This window comes from Clarias gariepinus, chromosome 10 (assembly GCF_024256425.1).
Source record: "Clarias gariepinus isolate MV-2021 ecotype Netherlands chromosome 10, CGAR_prim_01v2, whole genome shotgun sequence".
Taxonomy (NCBI): Eukaryota; Metazoa; Chordata; class Actinopteri; order Siluriformes; family Clariidae; genus Clarias; species Clarias gariepinus.
The window spans coordinates 26,756,246-26,773,009 of NC_071109.1; the positions used below are offsets into that span (position 1 = coordinate 26,756,246).

At 38.4% G+C, this 16,764-nt stretch overlaps 2 protein-coding genes across 3 annotated transcripts; one reads left to right on the forward strand and one right to left on the reverse strand.

The window, feature by feature from the left end:
• Nucleotides 1–211: 211 nt before the first annotated feature.
• Nucleotides 212–3,587, forward strand: si:ch211-127m7.2 (uncharacterized). Its single transcript, XM_053506186.1, has 3 exons — nucleotides 212–428; nucleotides 545–617; nucleotides 2,171–3,587. Exons 1-3 carry the CDS (start codon nucleotides 289–291, stop codon nucleotides 2,477–2,479), a joined length of 522 nt encoding a protein of 173 aa, XP_053362161.1. The 5' UTR covers nucleotides 212–288; the 3' UTR covers nucleotides 2,480–3,587.
• Nucleotides 3,588–3,904: 317 nt separating this feature from the next.
• Nucleotides 3,905–14,778, reverse strand: ergic2 (ERGIC and golgi 2). Of its 2 annotated transcripts, none has more exons than XM_053506184.1 (14): nucleotides 14,635–14,778; nucleotides 14,184–14,317; nucleotides 13,882–13,990; nucleotides 13,738–13,784; nucleotides 13,007–13,074; nucleotides 12,883–12,923; nucleotides 11,260–11,361; nucleotides 11,032–11,127; nucleotides 9,438–9,493; nucleotides 9,080–9,178; nucleotides 8,798–8,895; nucleotides 6,504–6,666; nucleotides 6,333–6,412; nucleotides 3,905–4,969 (listed from the first exon to the last, which is right to left on the reverse strand). In XM_053506184.1, the coding sequence occupies exons 2-14, from the start codon at nucleotides 14,287–14,289 to the stop codon at nucleotides 4,904–4,906; spliced, it is 1,131 nt and encodes a 376-aa protein (XP_053362159.1). In that variant the 5' UTR covers nucleotides 14,290–14,317; nucleotides 14,635–14,778; the 3' UTR covers nucleotides 3,905–4,903. The 2 variants fall into 2 exon arrangements, with proteins under 2 accessions (XP_053362159.1, XP_053362160.1); XM_053506185.1 differs by having other exon boundaries at nucleotides 14,184–14,358.
• Nucleotides 14,779–16,764: the final 1,986 nt, after the last annotated feature.

Consider the following 16,764-nt stretch of genomic DNA (forward strand, 5'->3'; position numbering starts at 1 on the left):
CTAGATGTCAGTACAACGAGCCCTTAAACGGAACGAAGCTTTTGGTGAACCTAAATGGAAGCTTCATCTCTCTATCGCTGATAATTCTAGAATTTAATGGTACGTCGCAGTGTTTTGAGTAAACCAATATGGCCGCCTATTTAAAAAAAAAAAAAAAAAACCCGCAACAGCTTCAATGAAATGACGTCGTCTCCGTCTCGCGCGACTCCACCTCCTCACGTGCAGCGGTGTGTTTATGTCATGGTGTTGATTATTGACTCGTTTGGATGAATTAAGTGTTAGTTTATAATGTCTGCAAAGCGGAACCTTCCGGCCTGGATGGTCGCATCAGGTCCTAAACGCGGTAAAGAAGAGAAGCTCAGAGAGTGTGTGAAGAGCAACCCGGAAGTAAACACAAACAAACGTGGAGGAAAAAAGTGCACCAAGAGGTAGTGTACTTAAAAAAAGGATTTAAACATCTGACACTTTCTCATAAGGTTTTGGAAACAAAATGTCATCTTGGTAAAGAGAGAATTTTATGTTTGTTTGTTTGTTTGTTCTGCAGGATGATGTACTGGATGAATGAACAGGAGCTGGTCGAGACAGCACTCAGTGTTCTACAGAGAGATAACAGAAAGGTGAGGTGAGGAAAATCCTTCAGGCATAATGTGTGGTACACCCTGGATGGGGCGCACACACACACACACTACGGGCAATTTGAGAATGCCAATTGGCCTAATCTGCAGGTCTTGGAAGGAAACCAGAGAACCCGGAGGAAACCCACCAAACACGGGGAGAACATGCAAACTCCATGCACACAGAGACGGGAATCAAACTGGGAAACATAAAGGTGCAAGCTGACAATGTAACCACTAAGCCACCGCGCTGCCTTCTCTCCAGACATTTAACAGTAAATATAGACTGTTTGTACCCGTCATCTGTGGTTAAAGAGTTTGTTGAAATGGTTAAAAGGTTAGAGCTAAAAAAAAAAATGTAATCAGTGATATCAATTCAGGTTCAAGTTTTTTTGTTTTTTTGTTTTTTTGTAAACTGTAATTTCACAAAATTTTGTTTGGTGTGACATTATATGGAAGTGGTTTCCACTGGCTTGGTGGCTTAATATTAGGAAATTGTACAAAGTGTACCTAGTTCATGGTAAGATTTTTTTAAATCTACTGTCAAGTCATCTTATTACAAAAAAGGGGAAATTGAGCATATAGAAAAGTTTATGATTACAACTTGTTTACACCAAGTTGTACTTCTTTTGTTGTCAGCAATTGAAAAAAATGGATCATTAGATCAGACTCCAGAGTGTTAAATTACACTTACCACTTCAGCGCTGGTATTTTAGCTGTAAAAACGGTGGTGTAGTGGTTAGCACTGTCGCCTTGCACTTCCAGGGTCCGGGTTCAATTCCTGGCCAGACTCGATTCCCATCTCTGTGTGCATGTTCTCCCCGTGCTTGGTGGGTTTCTTCCGGTACTCCAGTTTCCTCCCACATTCCAAACACATGTAGGTTAGGTTGATTGACGTTCCCAAATTGCCTGTAGTGTGTAAGTGTGTTTGTGTGTGCGCCCTGCGATGGATTGGCACCCTGTCCAGGGTGTACCCTGCCTCGTGCCCTAAGCCTCCTGGGATAGGCTCCAGGTCCCCGCGACCCTGAATAGAGGATAAAGCAGTATAGACCATGAGTGAGTGAGCTTTTCTAATGAATATCCATTGGTGCAGATGTTTGTTTTCATTGAGCTATTAGCTTATTAGTAGCATATTTTAAAGTAGATTATTAAAGCTGGCACAAAACTGTTTATATCAGCGATTATGGTACAGGTTAAACTTCAGGCAGATATCTAAGCACTGACAAAGTTTCAATAAATTCTGTCCAGCCAGTTTTGCGTGATGCTGTAATAAATTCTGGCACATAACTGCTCATAACTTTACTTCTTAATATTTTCATTTCATTTATGGTGCAGGTTTAACCTCTGGCAAATACCTAAGTACAAAATTTTCTTACAATTTGGTTATTTTCATTCCTTTTCTCTTTCCACTGGTTTTAGGTCCTTTGATGTATGAAACAAAGATATTAAAAGAGCCAGTTTCAATGTACAGACAAAACTTCTTTTATTTATATGCAGTAGGTTAAAATTAATTCATCTGTCAATCATTAATATATATTTTTTTATTGACATAAAAGCCAGCTGCAGCAAACAGATGTGCTCTGCCGAACCCCGAAAGAATGGTGATTCCAGAGACCGATCCAGAAGATACGTCTGACTCAGACATTTCTGAGCCAGCCGTGGATATTGCCGAGCAACAGACAGTACCGTACACCAGGTGTTTTGAGGAAAAACAGTCCAGTACCGCATCAGAGAGCTCTGCTGAGCAGCCTCCAGCTTCGTCAGCAGTTTTGGAGAAGAAGCCTGAGTCTGAGGAGGATAACAGCCCTCAGAGCAATTCTGATCATGAAGCTTTGCAGGTGGTGCGAGACATCTTTTTCAGCTGATGCTGAAATTTGAGTGCTGAAGGGTTTGAGTTCACTGAAGCAAAACTGACAAACTGGAAAATCAGGAACACCACCAGATGATTCTATATTATTGTCCTCGGTGAAGAGCCTTCACTCTGAATGTTCTGGTTTGTCAAAAAGTTTAGTTTATGTCAGCATGGCTAAACTGCTGGAGCTTGAATTTAATCCAAACAGAGAATATATATATTAGATTATAAAGAATGGGTGGCCATTTAAACATCAAGTGATTGGCTAAGTGATTTAGTACAGGCTGTATAGTATAGGCTGTCCACACTATCCACTGTGGGGTCTTGGAGTCTGAGATATGGCAATTCCCAAACCAGACAGTGATGCAGATGCTAACAGATTAAAACTAACAGACTGTTTAGTTCGATTAACATTGCAAGGACAAGTCCTAAATCAGTGACGTTACGTATGACTTGTGTCGAGCAGAAGGGGCGTGTCCGAATAAAGGCTCGCTCTGAGGCACGTGTGACCAAATGAGTGAGTGTCTCGCTCAGCGCTTCAACTAGGTTTAAGTTAAGGCTCGTTCACCTGGATGTTTAAATATTATGAATCATTATATTGGAGTTTTTTTATTAATAAAATATGATTGAGGAAAACTAAACCTTTTTTGCATTTCACAATGAACTTTACATTTACTTATTTAAAATATAGAGAAGCAAAACTCTGACATTTCTCACATACTCTGAAGCAAAATGTGGCACGGGGAATGTGGCAAGAACTTTCAGCTGAGTTACTATCATCTGCAAGTGGATGGTGTTCATGAATGATTGTGTGTACTGTTGGTCTTTCGGCTGCTTCTGGCAAGGGGTCGCCACAGCAGAATACCCAGTCCGCACTACAACTTGGCACAGGTTTTTTTTTTTTGCCGGATGCCCTTCATGACTTGAATATCGGGCATAGAAAGTTGCTTGTGTTTAACTGCAAAAAAATATTTCCTTGTCATTGAAAGGTAAACCAGTAATGTCATGTGTGTGTTTGTTTATTGATTGATAAATTGACCTTACAAAACTGTTAGCAAAAAAAAAAAAAAAATCATTCAGGAAGTGGTATTGAAGTTTGGTCATTTTTGCCAAAGCTATTTCCCCATATCTTCATGACATTTGGCAACTGTTCCTGATTCTTGTACTGTATGTTAAAACAATAAGAATATTTACACCTACTAGAGTATCAGCCAAGTGTGTAGTGCATCTCACAGAAACAGGACAGATGAGAAAACAAGATTTTATCAAGACTTGCATCAGGGCAAAGGGTTCAAACCGACACGAGCACAAACAGTCCATCAGATGTGTTTACAAATTACATTTTTAATCAAACTTGGTTTAAGACAAACAAAATGGGTGAAGAATATGTGTAAGAGCGTGACAGCAGTGGGAAAAAAGTTATACCTTTTTTTGTTAAAAAAAAAATTCTTCAATGAAAAATTGATTACCATCACACATTTTCCTCTGTCTAAAACCTTTCACTCAACCTATGCTGATAAAACAGACTCTTTCAGACATGGGTTCCCCACTACAGCTAATCACCATACACAAAACTTAAGTTCACACTCACACACAACGCATTCTCAACTCATGAGAATCCTCCCCAGCCTCGCACAGCACAAACCACAGAGAATTCAAGTTTATAGACTTCTGCCTCTGATCCCAGTCCCACAATCAACCTCTTTATATAATTTATTTAGCTAAAATAGCTAAAAGCATATCCAAAACATAATCTTATTCACACACGTTAAATTCTCAGTCAAGGCTGAACATGACTTGACTTCCGCAGAAATCATAATACTGCTGTCATTCATTGCATTGCAGGGTTTTCTGATTCAATTAATTTATTTTGAAATTACCCTACTTGTATTCCAAAATTATAATTTATCACTTGTGGCTAATGATATCACATTGTGAGTGGCATTGCTATTATACAAAAAAAAAGGTTTTAAAAAGTATATCAAAAGAATCTGGGTAAAAAGGGGATGATACTGCAGTGAGGGCTGGACAGAAGATAAATCAGTCTAAAACATGGCGTTTCATCTCTCAGGCTGGTTTCAAAAATAAAGCACTGCCTCACACAAGCACAATAACTACTAATCATAATTACAAAAAAACAAGCAGGTTCTCAGAACATAACAGCTCCTATAGATGCTGATTCTTGTTGACTGACACTGTTATCAGAATGACAGAAATGCTAAAGCATCCCGTTGCTAATAAAAGCAGACAATCAATACTTTTGTTTACAGCCTGAGTTATAGTTATGTGCTTGGAGCAGGCGGTGCTTCACAATACCATATTGCCAGAGAAGTCAATAATAAGAGCTCTGGCGAGCTGCTTGGTAGTTTTGTCCCGTGGTGTGCTTGTGTCTCAGGTGGTGAAGATCCTCGGGTAGAGGGGAACCGATACGGAGCTGCTAGAGTCCACCGTTCTCCGACAGTAGAGGCGTTCGGCTGTTTGCGTGGCCGTCCGCAACACTGACCTACAACAACACAGAGGATTAACGTTATCTTCAGCGTTTGCAATCGTCTACTGTGATGGAAGTAAAATTATACAACACTTAGTTCTGACTGAATAATCCGATTGGACGAGAGGCGTTCCATAAGTGCTGATAATAGACGGCAACAATACGTATGGTCCACAGTACCGAGGAGAGAGCAACTGCCTGGCAAAATCCACATTGATTTTGAACGACACTTTGTCTCTTTAATGTTTTCTAATTGCCTTTATGTTGTTTTATTTACGCCTAAGGAAGATGGCTAGCTTCTCAAATCCCAAATCTCTCTCTAACCCCTAATCAAGGCCAAAACTTAGAGAGAGGGACAAGTGTTTGTACTAACTAACTTTCCATTGAACGCTATTTTAGGATTTAACCCAGGAACCCTAGAAGATAACATTTACATTTGGCAGACGCTCTTATCCAGAGCGACCCACTTTTTTTTTTTTTATCTCATTATACATCTGAGCGGTTGAGGGTTAAGAACCTTGCTCAAGGGCAACTTGGTGGTTGTGGGATTTGAACCTGGGATCATAAAGAGGATAAATAAATGTAAAATTTATAAAGATTTACAGAATTGTCCATCACTTTCTTAATTTATTCTCCTCACCTTTTGTTTTATAGTACTGGTAAGAATTTTTAACTACTTTCACCCCTGCAAATCACACTAACTTGACGGTCGCCAGCTCCGCCAGGTGAGGTTAGTTCGTTCTGCCAGTCGTGGAAGGATATGTGATGATGGAGCAAATTAACTGGTTAAATAAAATTAACATCATTATCTGCTGATAATAAATTATTTTTGTGGAACTGCTGTATGGGAGCAATTTTACACACGAGGTTATGCTGGATATCATCACAGCTGTGATGCCGTCGTATGAAGTTCAAGGTACAGCAGAACCTTGGCATATGAATTTAATTCTTTCTGCCATTGGTATGAATTTTCCCTCTTGGGAATAATGTAAATACAGAATCTAGTCCAGCCACCCGAAAATATTACCAATATTACATAAAAAGTTTAAATTGTGGGTTGACTGTTTCGAAACAGTGTTTGCTGACTGAGAAAACTTGCTTCACTTTTCCACGAGTTTTGAACGGCGTTCCTAGACGTTTAAGCAACTTCGCCGGTTTTCGGTTTGTTTCGGTTCAGTTCTTTCGCTCGTATGCTGATGCGAATTCCTTCAGAATTTCAATTGTTAAAGCTAACATTTTTATGGGAGGGCATTCGTGCTGAGGTTCCACTGTACAATTATTATACCTTAAGTTAGGAAAGTGAGAGGTAAACACTGCAAAAGTAGATCATTTACTACTACTAAAAATAATAATGATATATATTTTTATTATTAAATACCTGTTTGGGATTATAGACTCCAAGTTTAAAGCGACAGCAGATGACATCTACTAAGAAACCAACCAGGTTGTGCACCATGCCTAAGGACAGAGAAAACCCACTTTAAGGTACTCACACACTTTAATGTGACATTCTTGGTACAAACACAGTCTCAATCTACATTAATTGTACCTGTTGTAGAGAAGATGCCCCCGACGATGCCGCATAAACGTATGAGAAACTGCCACAGTGGCATGTGCTGCTCGGTTATTCGGACCATAAGCGAGCTGAGATCGTACTTCATAAAAATTCCAGAGACGCCGTGACTTCCTGCTGCATGGTTAATCACCCGCTCCTGCAACAACACAACCAAAAGATTCAGTGGCTCAAAATGGATGTGTATAGAACAGAACGAATACATCTGGAAGAAAAATAAAGCGGGATAATTTTAATTCAGGTTCAGTAATTGTTCTGCATAAGAAGCAGTTTTTCTCTAGCACTTTATGAATTTGACTCTTTTTTATTATTGGAAAAAAACAGCCACAGGAATCTCATTTGCCCTCCAACACTAAGCCATTTTACTTTTGAACTAATTTAATTTACTTTCAAAATTGAACACGACACAAGAGCTGCAAGCCCTAAAAAGCAATTCAGACATATCAGAATAAATCTCTGACATTCAGATCAACAACAATGCTTTCCTTTTGGACAGAAATAAGAATAATATCCCTATATTGAATAAAAGCCTAGGCGTAAACAAATGTATGAGAATTGTATTGTCCTGGGTCATATAATGCTAAAGCCTGCACACAGTTCTTAACATCGTATTTGTGCGACAAAAACAACAGTTAGCATTCACAGATCGCAAGTCTAAATCCTGTCGATACCACTATCTGTGCCCGAATGGGGGGCGGGCGTGCTTAGTCTCTCTTCCCTAGCAATAACAGTGACACTAGCTGATAGATAATTTAAAATTAAATAGCTAATTTTGTCAGCTATTTTAGTCTTGGTCTTAGTCCCGGGATAAATATTAAAACTATAAATTAGTTTTTATCGTATTAAGTCAATCTTATCCTATTTTTGTTCAGTCAAGTTTTGGTCGACTAAAAGTCTGGACATTTTAGTGTAGTTTTAGTCAGAGTTAATTATCTTTAATTATGTTATGTATTGACGTGATTACCACAAAGAAGCTGTAAATTTTTTAGTATTTTTATAGTATGCTTTGATGCGTCTCTTCAGGGTTGTGGTATTTTTCCCAGCGATTGTGTGGATATAGCACTTTCTTCGGAGAGTGATTTTGCACGAGCAGGATTTAAAAAAATTTAGGTCAGTTGGGTTTATGTGCCTCAAAGAAAGTAGTTTATAGCTTATTACACACACAATTCATTTAATGTTTTTCTACATTGTAAAAATGCTGAAGGCATCCAAAATATACAATAACCTTCTCTGAACAGTTGATATTGAGTTGTGAATCAGCTACTTATGCTCTGTAAAGCCTTCACAACAGCTCTAACCTGGAATGCTGTTAATTGGTGATTTTTGAGACTAAATGAGAATGTCTCTGCAGCAGTGGTAGGTTATGGTCTTGCTTTCCTAAGATGCTCTTCATGCGATATATATATATATATATATATATATATATATATATATATAGAGAGAGAGAGAGAGAGAGAGAGAAAGAGAGAGAGAGAGAGTCATGTAGAGTTTCCTCATGGTCCTTGATGGGTTTTGCAATTGCACTTGACAATACTGTTCTTGCAGAAACTATTCCAGAACAGATGATTTTTATTTCTTAAAATAACAACTGACTGTGTTTGTTGTTACCTAATACCATATGTGTTATTTCATAGTTTTGAAAAATAATTTAGTATTGTTATAGAAAGTAGAAAATGAATCCAGACAGTGTCCTAACCTTTGACTGGTACTGTATATTTTTTCATCTCTTTTTTAACCTCTAGACTTGTGGCAGCTCCGCACTCTTCAGACGCACATCAGTGCTGTTGTTATGGCAACCAATGTGAATGAGCAAGACTAAGTTCTGAACAAATGTATTTTTTTTTTTTTCTTTAGCTCTCACCAAGCAAGACGCAGAAAATCAGACAACATAGCTAGTGTCATTTTTGTGTCAAGGTGTGTATTTGGCTGGTTTAAATTGCGGGTAAAGTTAGGAACGTCAGATGCCTTTAACTCTAGTTGAACAGGTTCTTGTGTTTTTAATGTGACAACATACCATACCTTTTCATAACTATTCTTGATTTTTTTTTTTTTTTTGGTGCAATTTTTTTTTAAAGAAACAGAATTTTAAATATATTTAACTATTTAAAATGCATGATTTGTTTTATAATTTAGTGTGTCAGGCTGGAAATAAGACACCTATTATATTTCTTTTCAGACTGTGACACAGCTTTAGAAGTAATGCCTGATTTATATTTATAAAGAATAAAAATGGTTATTAGGATCTAAGGGCGAATACCGTTTCAACCTACCCGTTCTGTAACAGAGTACTGATGTGTATCAGCTGTCACTTGGTAGGTCTCCAGTTTAGTTGGTACAATGGTGATGAAGTACTGAAACATCTGATTATCTGTCAAAGACATTAGATTAGAAAGACATAAACATGCAGAAGAATACTGGGAGGAAAAGAAAAAGCACATAAAATCAGTAACAAATGACACAAGAGTGTTTAAGGACAGAATAATGTAATTTTCTGAATGCTCTAAGGCTCACATGACTGCTGTGCTGTAAAACCTGTTCGGCAGGTCACTTACGATCTGTGCACACTTTCTCTGTGCCGTCCAGCGGGTTCAGAATGCCTGGGATTTCCTCGCCGAAGGACAGGTGGTCTATTCGGTGTGAAAAGTTGTAAGCTGTGGATCGATAGAAACACTGCTTGTAAGAGCGAAGCTCTAAGCGGACAAGTTTGCATAACAAATTTTCGATGGAAATGAACGAGATTTTACTGCTCTCCTGTCTTCAGATTGGTTCTGAGCACCTGGTTTTTCTTTAACATTAAAACAGGGGCAACATTTCCCTAAAGCTATAATCAATAGTTTAAGTCTCAGTCCTGGATCGTTCGTGTGACTAATGTTTAGTGACATCATTAACAATAAGACAAAAAAAACTTACTTTCATGGCTGACGAGTGCGGCTAAGTGTGCATGGCCTCTTGGGTGTGGGATGGCCCTGCAAAGGAGAATACACACTCATGCGAAAAGATAAAGTAAAGTAATGTATGTACTGCAGTGCAGATGAAGTCTGTTCTGAATGTTGTATAACAACATGATAAAATTCCTCTTGAATGAAAGAGTGTAAAACCGATTGACATTTACAGCAGACTTTAAGTACAGTACATCGGTTAGACTCTTAGCCGCAGGGAAACAATTTTGAATGGTGCAAATGTTTTAAAGAAGGCAGTACATCTGTGAATAACAATCCTGGCCGAGGTGGCTCGGAGCCCGCTGAGATCGTTTCTGTGAACGTTCAGCAAGTGGTAAGCCTGATCCTTAAAAAAAAAAATCTACTGATATTTTGCAGCCAACTTGTGGTAGAGATGCATCAGTCTGTGGGAACTGTACGTACAGCTATTCACCATCACCACTTGCATATTACAGGAACTTAGCTGGGAGTTTTTGCAAGATCCTCTGAACAGTCCAGACCTCGCTTCAAGGTATTTCCACATGTTTGGGTCATCAAAGGAGTTCCTGGGAGGCCAGCTTTCAGGTGTAAAACATTAAAGATTTTCAATGTTATTCAAATGCTAGGTATGAAACACGGAGATATTCTTCAGTGCTTTAGTGTAGCAGGGGATTATATAAAGAAATTAAGGTCATTTTTACTCTCAAAACTGTGTTGTGTTATTGAGCAGTGGTGGCTTCAGCGTTTGAGGCTTGTTGTTGCTGATCGGATGTGTTTAAGGGTTTGAGGGGAGCCACTGTTGGATCCTCGGGCAAGAGCCTTCACCATCCACTGCGTGTGGTGCCGGTCCCAAGTCCATTTAGAACATTGGGAGGGTTATGACGAGAAGGGCATCTGGTGTTAAAACCTGTGGCAGATCTTGCGGATCTAATGATCTGACATGGCAACAATTACAATAAAAGGGCCAAAGAAAAAGAATTATGAAATAAATTTATAATTGTGTTCTGTTATTATGCACAATCAAAAGTCTTGGTTTGACTTGAATGTTTTGACCCTCTTAGCTAGCACTCTGTTTTCATTAGGGTTGTGTGTGTGTAATATCGCTTATGTAACGTCTTGTTAGTGAAACTCGTGCTGAGTAAAAACACTCAGTCTGTAAAGCTCAACCCCAACAGTTCAACAGGAAGGAACTTTTTTTTTTTTTTTGGTCCGGATGACTCCTGAAAAGTGCTGCAAAAGTGCTAGTCATGAGTAATAACTGACAATACTGCATTTGTTGTTCTTCGCCAATACACACTATATGGTCAAAGGTTTATGGACACTTGATTGTTATACGCCAATCCGGATTTTGTCGTCTTTTTGCTGATACATAATCTTAACTCTGCTGGGAAAGCTCCCCACTAGATTACAGAGAGAATGGCTGTGGGGGGATTTCTCTTCTTTCAGTCAGACTTCTATGCTCGGCTAAATTAAAAATAAGGTCTATTATGACAGGTCATTGATGACAAAATCTGCATGCAAATCTGTACAAAGCTACAAGCGGGTTTAACAATAAACGTAGGGGTTATGATAGGGGAAATGCATACTTGCCGACCGTGATGTGGAAGTTTCCAGCCACTTTATTAACGTACAGGTGTCCGTGTATTCTGCACGCATCAAGTGGCTGCGTAGGACTGTCCTCTCTGGGAAAAGGAAAGCAACAGGACACTGACGAACTGCACTCCTCTGAGACAGCATGATATCAATCTTCTTAACATTCAACAGCATGCTTGTTTCCAGATCTGATGCTTCGTGAAGAGTACATGAAAACTGACCTCGGGGGTAATGCAGTGGGGGCTCCTCTCATGACATTTTTAAAGAGGACATCCTGCAGTGAGTGTTCCTCACGCAGCCTGTTCTGAATCAGCACAAGTGTCCTGGGGAGAAAAAACAAAAAACATACAGACAGACATAAAATCATTAACTGATCAAGCCTAAGGTTGGCAGGTATGCTTATAACACAAGCCTGGTTGTTTTACATGTTAATTCACATTCATGTACAAGTAAACTGTAAACATGCTTAATACCTGTGAAAAATAGAACAAGGAGTGTTTTGTTACAGAAAAAAAATAATTTAATGACAGGGCAGTGTAATGACAGTCTGACATGATGTCTTACACAAAAAGTTGATTATTTTTGAATAACTGTGTGTCCGGAGGTGTATTTGTCAACTCAAGTTTGATACATCATAGTGTTTATTTTTTTTATTGCTATGTTCAAATGTTGACAAACATTTTGATAAATTAATAAACTGCTAAAAATAAATGCTAAGAAATAACGAGTCTTAAAGTACAAGTCTTAATCCACCTCTCACTTCTTCACCAGTATTAGCCTGAACATCTGTCATCATCTGCACCTGTTTCTCACTAGTTCCTGCCTGAAGTTAGATATTTTTATGCTTGGTTGACTCATTAATAAACACATTATTCCTAAACTGGTCAGGTACGGGGACTGGACTAGACATAAGAGCCAAAATCTTGCCAAAAATAAGAGCAAAAAAGGATTTCAGGAAGCCTGGAGAACGATTTCTCAAGACCAAATTTTTAAAAAATAGAAGGCGGCGTGACTTTTTGCAAGTAAAATATAAAGATGTGAGGGACTTTTGCACAGTACTGTAGCTCTGTTTATACACAGTCACCCTGTCAGACACCAGACTGTTTATGAATCTCTTGTAAGGTTAATAAAAACTAAACAAAAAAAAACATGTAACAAAAGTGCATAAAGCATTATATCTACAAGAGTTAAGAGAGCAGACCAGTAAACCCTTTAATAAATGTTAAGTAAATATCTTCAAACAGTTCCTCTAACTTTTAAAATCCCTACAGGTAGAACACAGAGATCCTTATGTGTAAGGAACAGGCAAATCAAAGCATCTGATTTGCCTTGCAGCTGGAGCTAAGGTCAGAGCTGCTGATGTAGTAAATTAGCAGCTTCTGACCAATTTGAATTCAGAATTTAGTAGTGCTGTGTTATAAACTGTAGTAATCATGTGCATAAACAAAAGCGCAAAGAGAAGAGCTGTTTCAATAGCATCTGAATTACACCAATGACTAACCTTAATCTGCTTAACAACAACCAACTTTAACTAAAAGAGGCTAGAGATTTGAACTCAACATATTTTCTGATGAATACGTTTGCAGGTTGGATGTTTTTTCCATTATCACATTATTTAAGTGTAAGGAAATGTCTTTTTCTAATGATTTCCAAAACTGTACATATAAATGTACGGTTTATAAATATTTATACTGTATAAGCTGCAGTTCTGGTTCAAAACTAAACCGGTACATAATTTAAAAATATACTTTAAATATACGAAAATACATGATTTAAAAATATACTTACTACATGGACAAAGGAATAAAATTAGATAATACAACGAGACGGTGCAATTAATTTACCTATGCCATAATCTCTGTTGAGGAGACAGCTCAAACACAACCTGCAAAAGAGCCATAAAACATGTTATAACCACTGACATAGTTTATTATTAACACCAGCTGTGTCCATAGTGTCAATTCTCACCGGTTCATACTTCAAGCCCTCGGATGCGACCATAGTTTCAGCTAGGTCCAAGACGTCTGCACCCACAACTAGACGGTTTCACAAAACGGAATAAATGAGTCATATCATCAGAACTTACAATAAAAGCACGAACTGCATAGGTCAATGTCATCTGCTATTAACCATTTTCATTAAATACGTTTAGCATCAGTCAGTCTGTTGCAAACCTTTTGTCATGTGATGTTTTTAACAGCAAATGTACATTACCAGTGAAAAGATTCTAATCCCATGAATTTTTATTTCTTTTCACATTTTAAAACAATGGTGAAGGCATCCAAAATACGCAATATTCTCCTGTGAACAGTTGATATTGAGATGTATCTGCTACTTATGCTTTGTAAGGACTTTATAACGGCTCTAATCTGAGGTGCTGTTAATTGGTGATTTTTGAGGCTGGTAACTCTAAATAAACTTTAGCAGAGGTAAGTTTTGGTCTTGCTTTCCTGGGACGTTCCTTATAAGAGCCAGTTTCATCATGGTGCATGATGGGTTTTGCAAATGTACTTGACAAGAACCGTTTCTTTTAAGTACTATTCCAGATCAGCTAACCATTGTGTCTTAAAATAACAACTGACTGTTTTCATGTCGAATGTGTTATTTTACTGTATAGTTTTAAAAAGAAAAAAAAAGTATTGTTCTAGAATTTTAACTTTTGACTGGCACGGTGTATAGGAAAAAAAGTATATACTCACACTGACACCTCATGGCGACTGTAATGTCTATATTTATTCTTAATTTACTGCAACAGAAAATGAAAGATACCAAGATCAGCTTCTTGATTTGTCTTTAATACTATCAATTATTAGATTGCAAAATAAAAAAAATAAACACGTTACCTAGAAAAATCTGTATCGACTTCATATTCATACTTCATCCATGTGTCCCGATAGACAAAAAACTCAAAGAAGGCCAGCAGTGCCATGGCAGTGAAGGCGATCAGAGACACTGAGGACAAGAAAAGAAACTTTCACATGATAATCTAATGTCTCAGTACGTGTTCGCACACAAGCCTGGTCTGTTCTGGACATTCCCCTGCTCAAATTGTTCTCATTTAGAACTGTTCTCACAGGACCTCCAGGATTAAGACCATGTTTTGGTGAACGTGTGGAGGAAATGAAGGGAGGTAATGAAAACTCACCGGTTCCACCACTAGCTGTTGTTTCCACATAACTCTCAGGAACCTTGGGAAAAGCATCCAGCTCCTTTACTAAATTTAGAGCTTTCTTTCGAGACAGTCTCCGCATCTTTGGGAGCAACAGACCCCTGGTGAACCTGTGAGGAATGGAGCAGATGAACACCAGCACATCTGGACACTGTAATATAACAACCACAACATTAGCAGCTAGCGCGGGTTATTCTGCCTCAACTCCAGCTAGCGACTTTTTCCTAGCTTTTTCCTGACGACCATGCTAAAGCTATTCCCACATGTCACCCTGACAACCGGGACAAAGAAAATTGTAAATACGAAACGCTAAAACGACAAACATTAGCTCCGAAGCTAAAGAACCGCCGGGAGGACCCGCTACGGCTAGCGAACACCTGTGATTTTACAAGCTAGTAAAAAAATAGCTCGCTTTTAATACACCCACCTGTAAAATGCTCCCTTAAATAATCATCGTTGATTCGCTGCTTCGACTCGGAACATTCCCCGCTGTTAAAGCAGCGTTAATAAACATGTAAACGGAGTGAAAAACCAGACCGACCCGCTGGGGCTTTGAGGCTGAAGTGGAGCCGTGACGATGCCTTGCTGATGCATCATGGGAGTTGGTGTACTTTCTCGACGTCTGGCGTGGACTGATTCGATTCCTTTCAACCATTCGGCTGGGTGAACCGACTCATTTGATTCAAAGTTTGGAACAAGCAGCCTAAAAGTTGGTTTCTATTTATTAATTCATTGATTCATTCATCTACGGTGCTTTTCTTGTACAGGGTCGCAGGGGTGTACCCTATACATCCATACACACACACACACACACACACACACACACACACACACTACAGGCAATTAAGCCAAATCTGCATGAGGAAACCCACAATCGAACCCTCAACCCCCACAGTGCTGACCATTATGCCATCATACTGCCTGATGGTTTTTCCCACTTATTCATCACCTATACCTCCTTATCCTGTATACAGGGTCGCAGGGGCCTAGAGCCTGGAGCCTGGAGGCAGGGTACACCCTGGATGGGGAGCCAATTCATCAGGGCACACACAAACACATACTCACGTGCTCATTCACATACAGTACTATGCATACAGTACATACGCAGTGGTATGGTATTTTGGAATGGAACAGCTAAACAGGACTTCAATAGAAAACAGTTAAATGGAAGCATGAGATGTACAAATGGAATGTTAGTATAGACGACTTAAAATGAAATTACATCCTGAACTGTAAAAAGGAACATTAATAAGGAACCATTGAACAGAACACTGGTATGTACTGTAACTATTTACGGATTTAAGTTTTGCATGGAACAGTCATTTGAAACCTTACTATGGGACTGCTGACTAGAACCTTATGGATTGTCAAATGTAATCTTGTTACAGAGGTGTCAAATGGACCTGAGCTTTGGTCAAATGTATACATTAAATAAACCTGTTATATGGAATTGTCAAAACAAACCTAAAGGAGATACCATGACACAAATATCTACTAGGCATGTAACATTCATATGCAGGCATGGACAAGATTACAATGTACTGATGTAAAATATAGTACATATAGTGGTCCCACAAATCACAGTCTAGGAAGTGACATTTAACCCAAGTGGGTTAGTGTGGCTTTCTGCCCAATCAGGCTATTCTTTTATCATATTTGGTTGGAAAAATGTGTCTTGGGTAGATCATTAATATGGATAATTATAATTACTATATTGTTAAAATTAGACTCATCTAAGCACAAACCCAGTGTTAAAGACTTTCCCATAGCCATAAGAAAAAAACTCTATCCTTGACAAGCAAAAAAATGGGTGTAAAAATTTCTGTTTATTGTCTCTCATTAGTCTGTAAACTGCTTAAAAGTGCTAGATTGAGAACAGGAATGCCTTCACAATAAAACAGCATTGCAGTATCCAGAGACTGAGATAATCTGTTAAAGAAAGGGTTCATTAACAGAAGACTTGGGTAGTGAATTGTTCTCAGCACAACACTGCATACTTTTACTGACCATCTTATTAGATAGGCTGGTTGGTGCACTTTGTGAATACAAGCAAGTCAGAAGCACTCACACTCACTCATCTTCTATACCGCTTTATTCTGTATTCAGGGTTGCGGGGGGAGAACATGCAAACTCCATACACACAGGGAACCTGGACCCTGGAGGTGCAAAGAGACAGTGCTAACCACTATACCACCATTTACTCATACATGGATCTTAATATTTGGCTCACATGGTAAGTGAATACTTAGGCTTGTTTTGATGAGTAAATAAAAAAATATGTTTCAGATTAATTGTACTTGCAAACTGATTTTTGTTGTTTTAAATTAGAATTATTTTTTTTTGTATAAAGTGTATTTAAACATAGTATAGACTATTATGCAAAATACCCTCACAATCTGATGGACATTAACATATTAGCTGTTCGCTTGCTGAAGATATGGATGACCATGTTATGATCCTGAGTGAATATAACATTAACGAAATTAGGACCTTTGGATAAAATGCATCACAGTTTTAACCTTGTTGGATGGAACACATAGCATAAATACAGATACCA

Bases quoted from the DNA above. Each gene is read 5' to 3' on its own strand.
- si:ch211-127m7.2 (XM_053506186.1), top strand. From the start codon at position 289: ATGTCTGCAAAGCGGAACCTTCCGGCCTGGATGGTCGCATCAGGTCCT. The intron at 429-544 runs GTAGTGTACTTA...TTTGTTCTGCAG, and splicing joins GGAAAAAAGTGCACCAAGAG to GATGATGTACTGGATGAATG. The intron at 618-2,170 runs GTGAGGTGAGGA...TTGACATAAAAG, and splicing joins TACAGAGAGATAACAGAAAG to CCAGCTGCAGCAAACAGATG.
- ergic2 (XM_053506184.1), bottom strand. From the start codon at position 14,289: ATGCGGAGACTGTCTCGAAAGAAAGCTCTAAATTTAGTAAAGGAGCTG. The intron at 11,362-12,882 runs GTAAATTAATTG...TTTTCTCCCCAG, and splicing joins CAACAGAGATTATGGCATAG to GACACTTGTGCTGATTCAGA. The intron at 11,128-11,259 runs GTCAGTTTTCAT...TCCTTTTCCCAG, and splicing joins CCCACTGCATTACCCCCGAG to AGAGGACAGTCCTACGCAGC.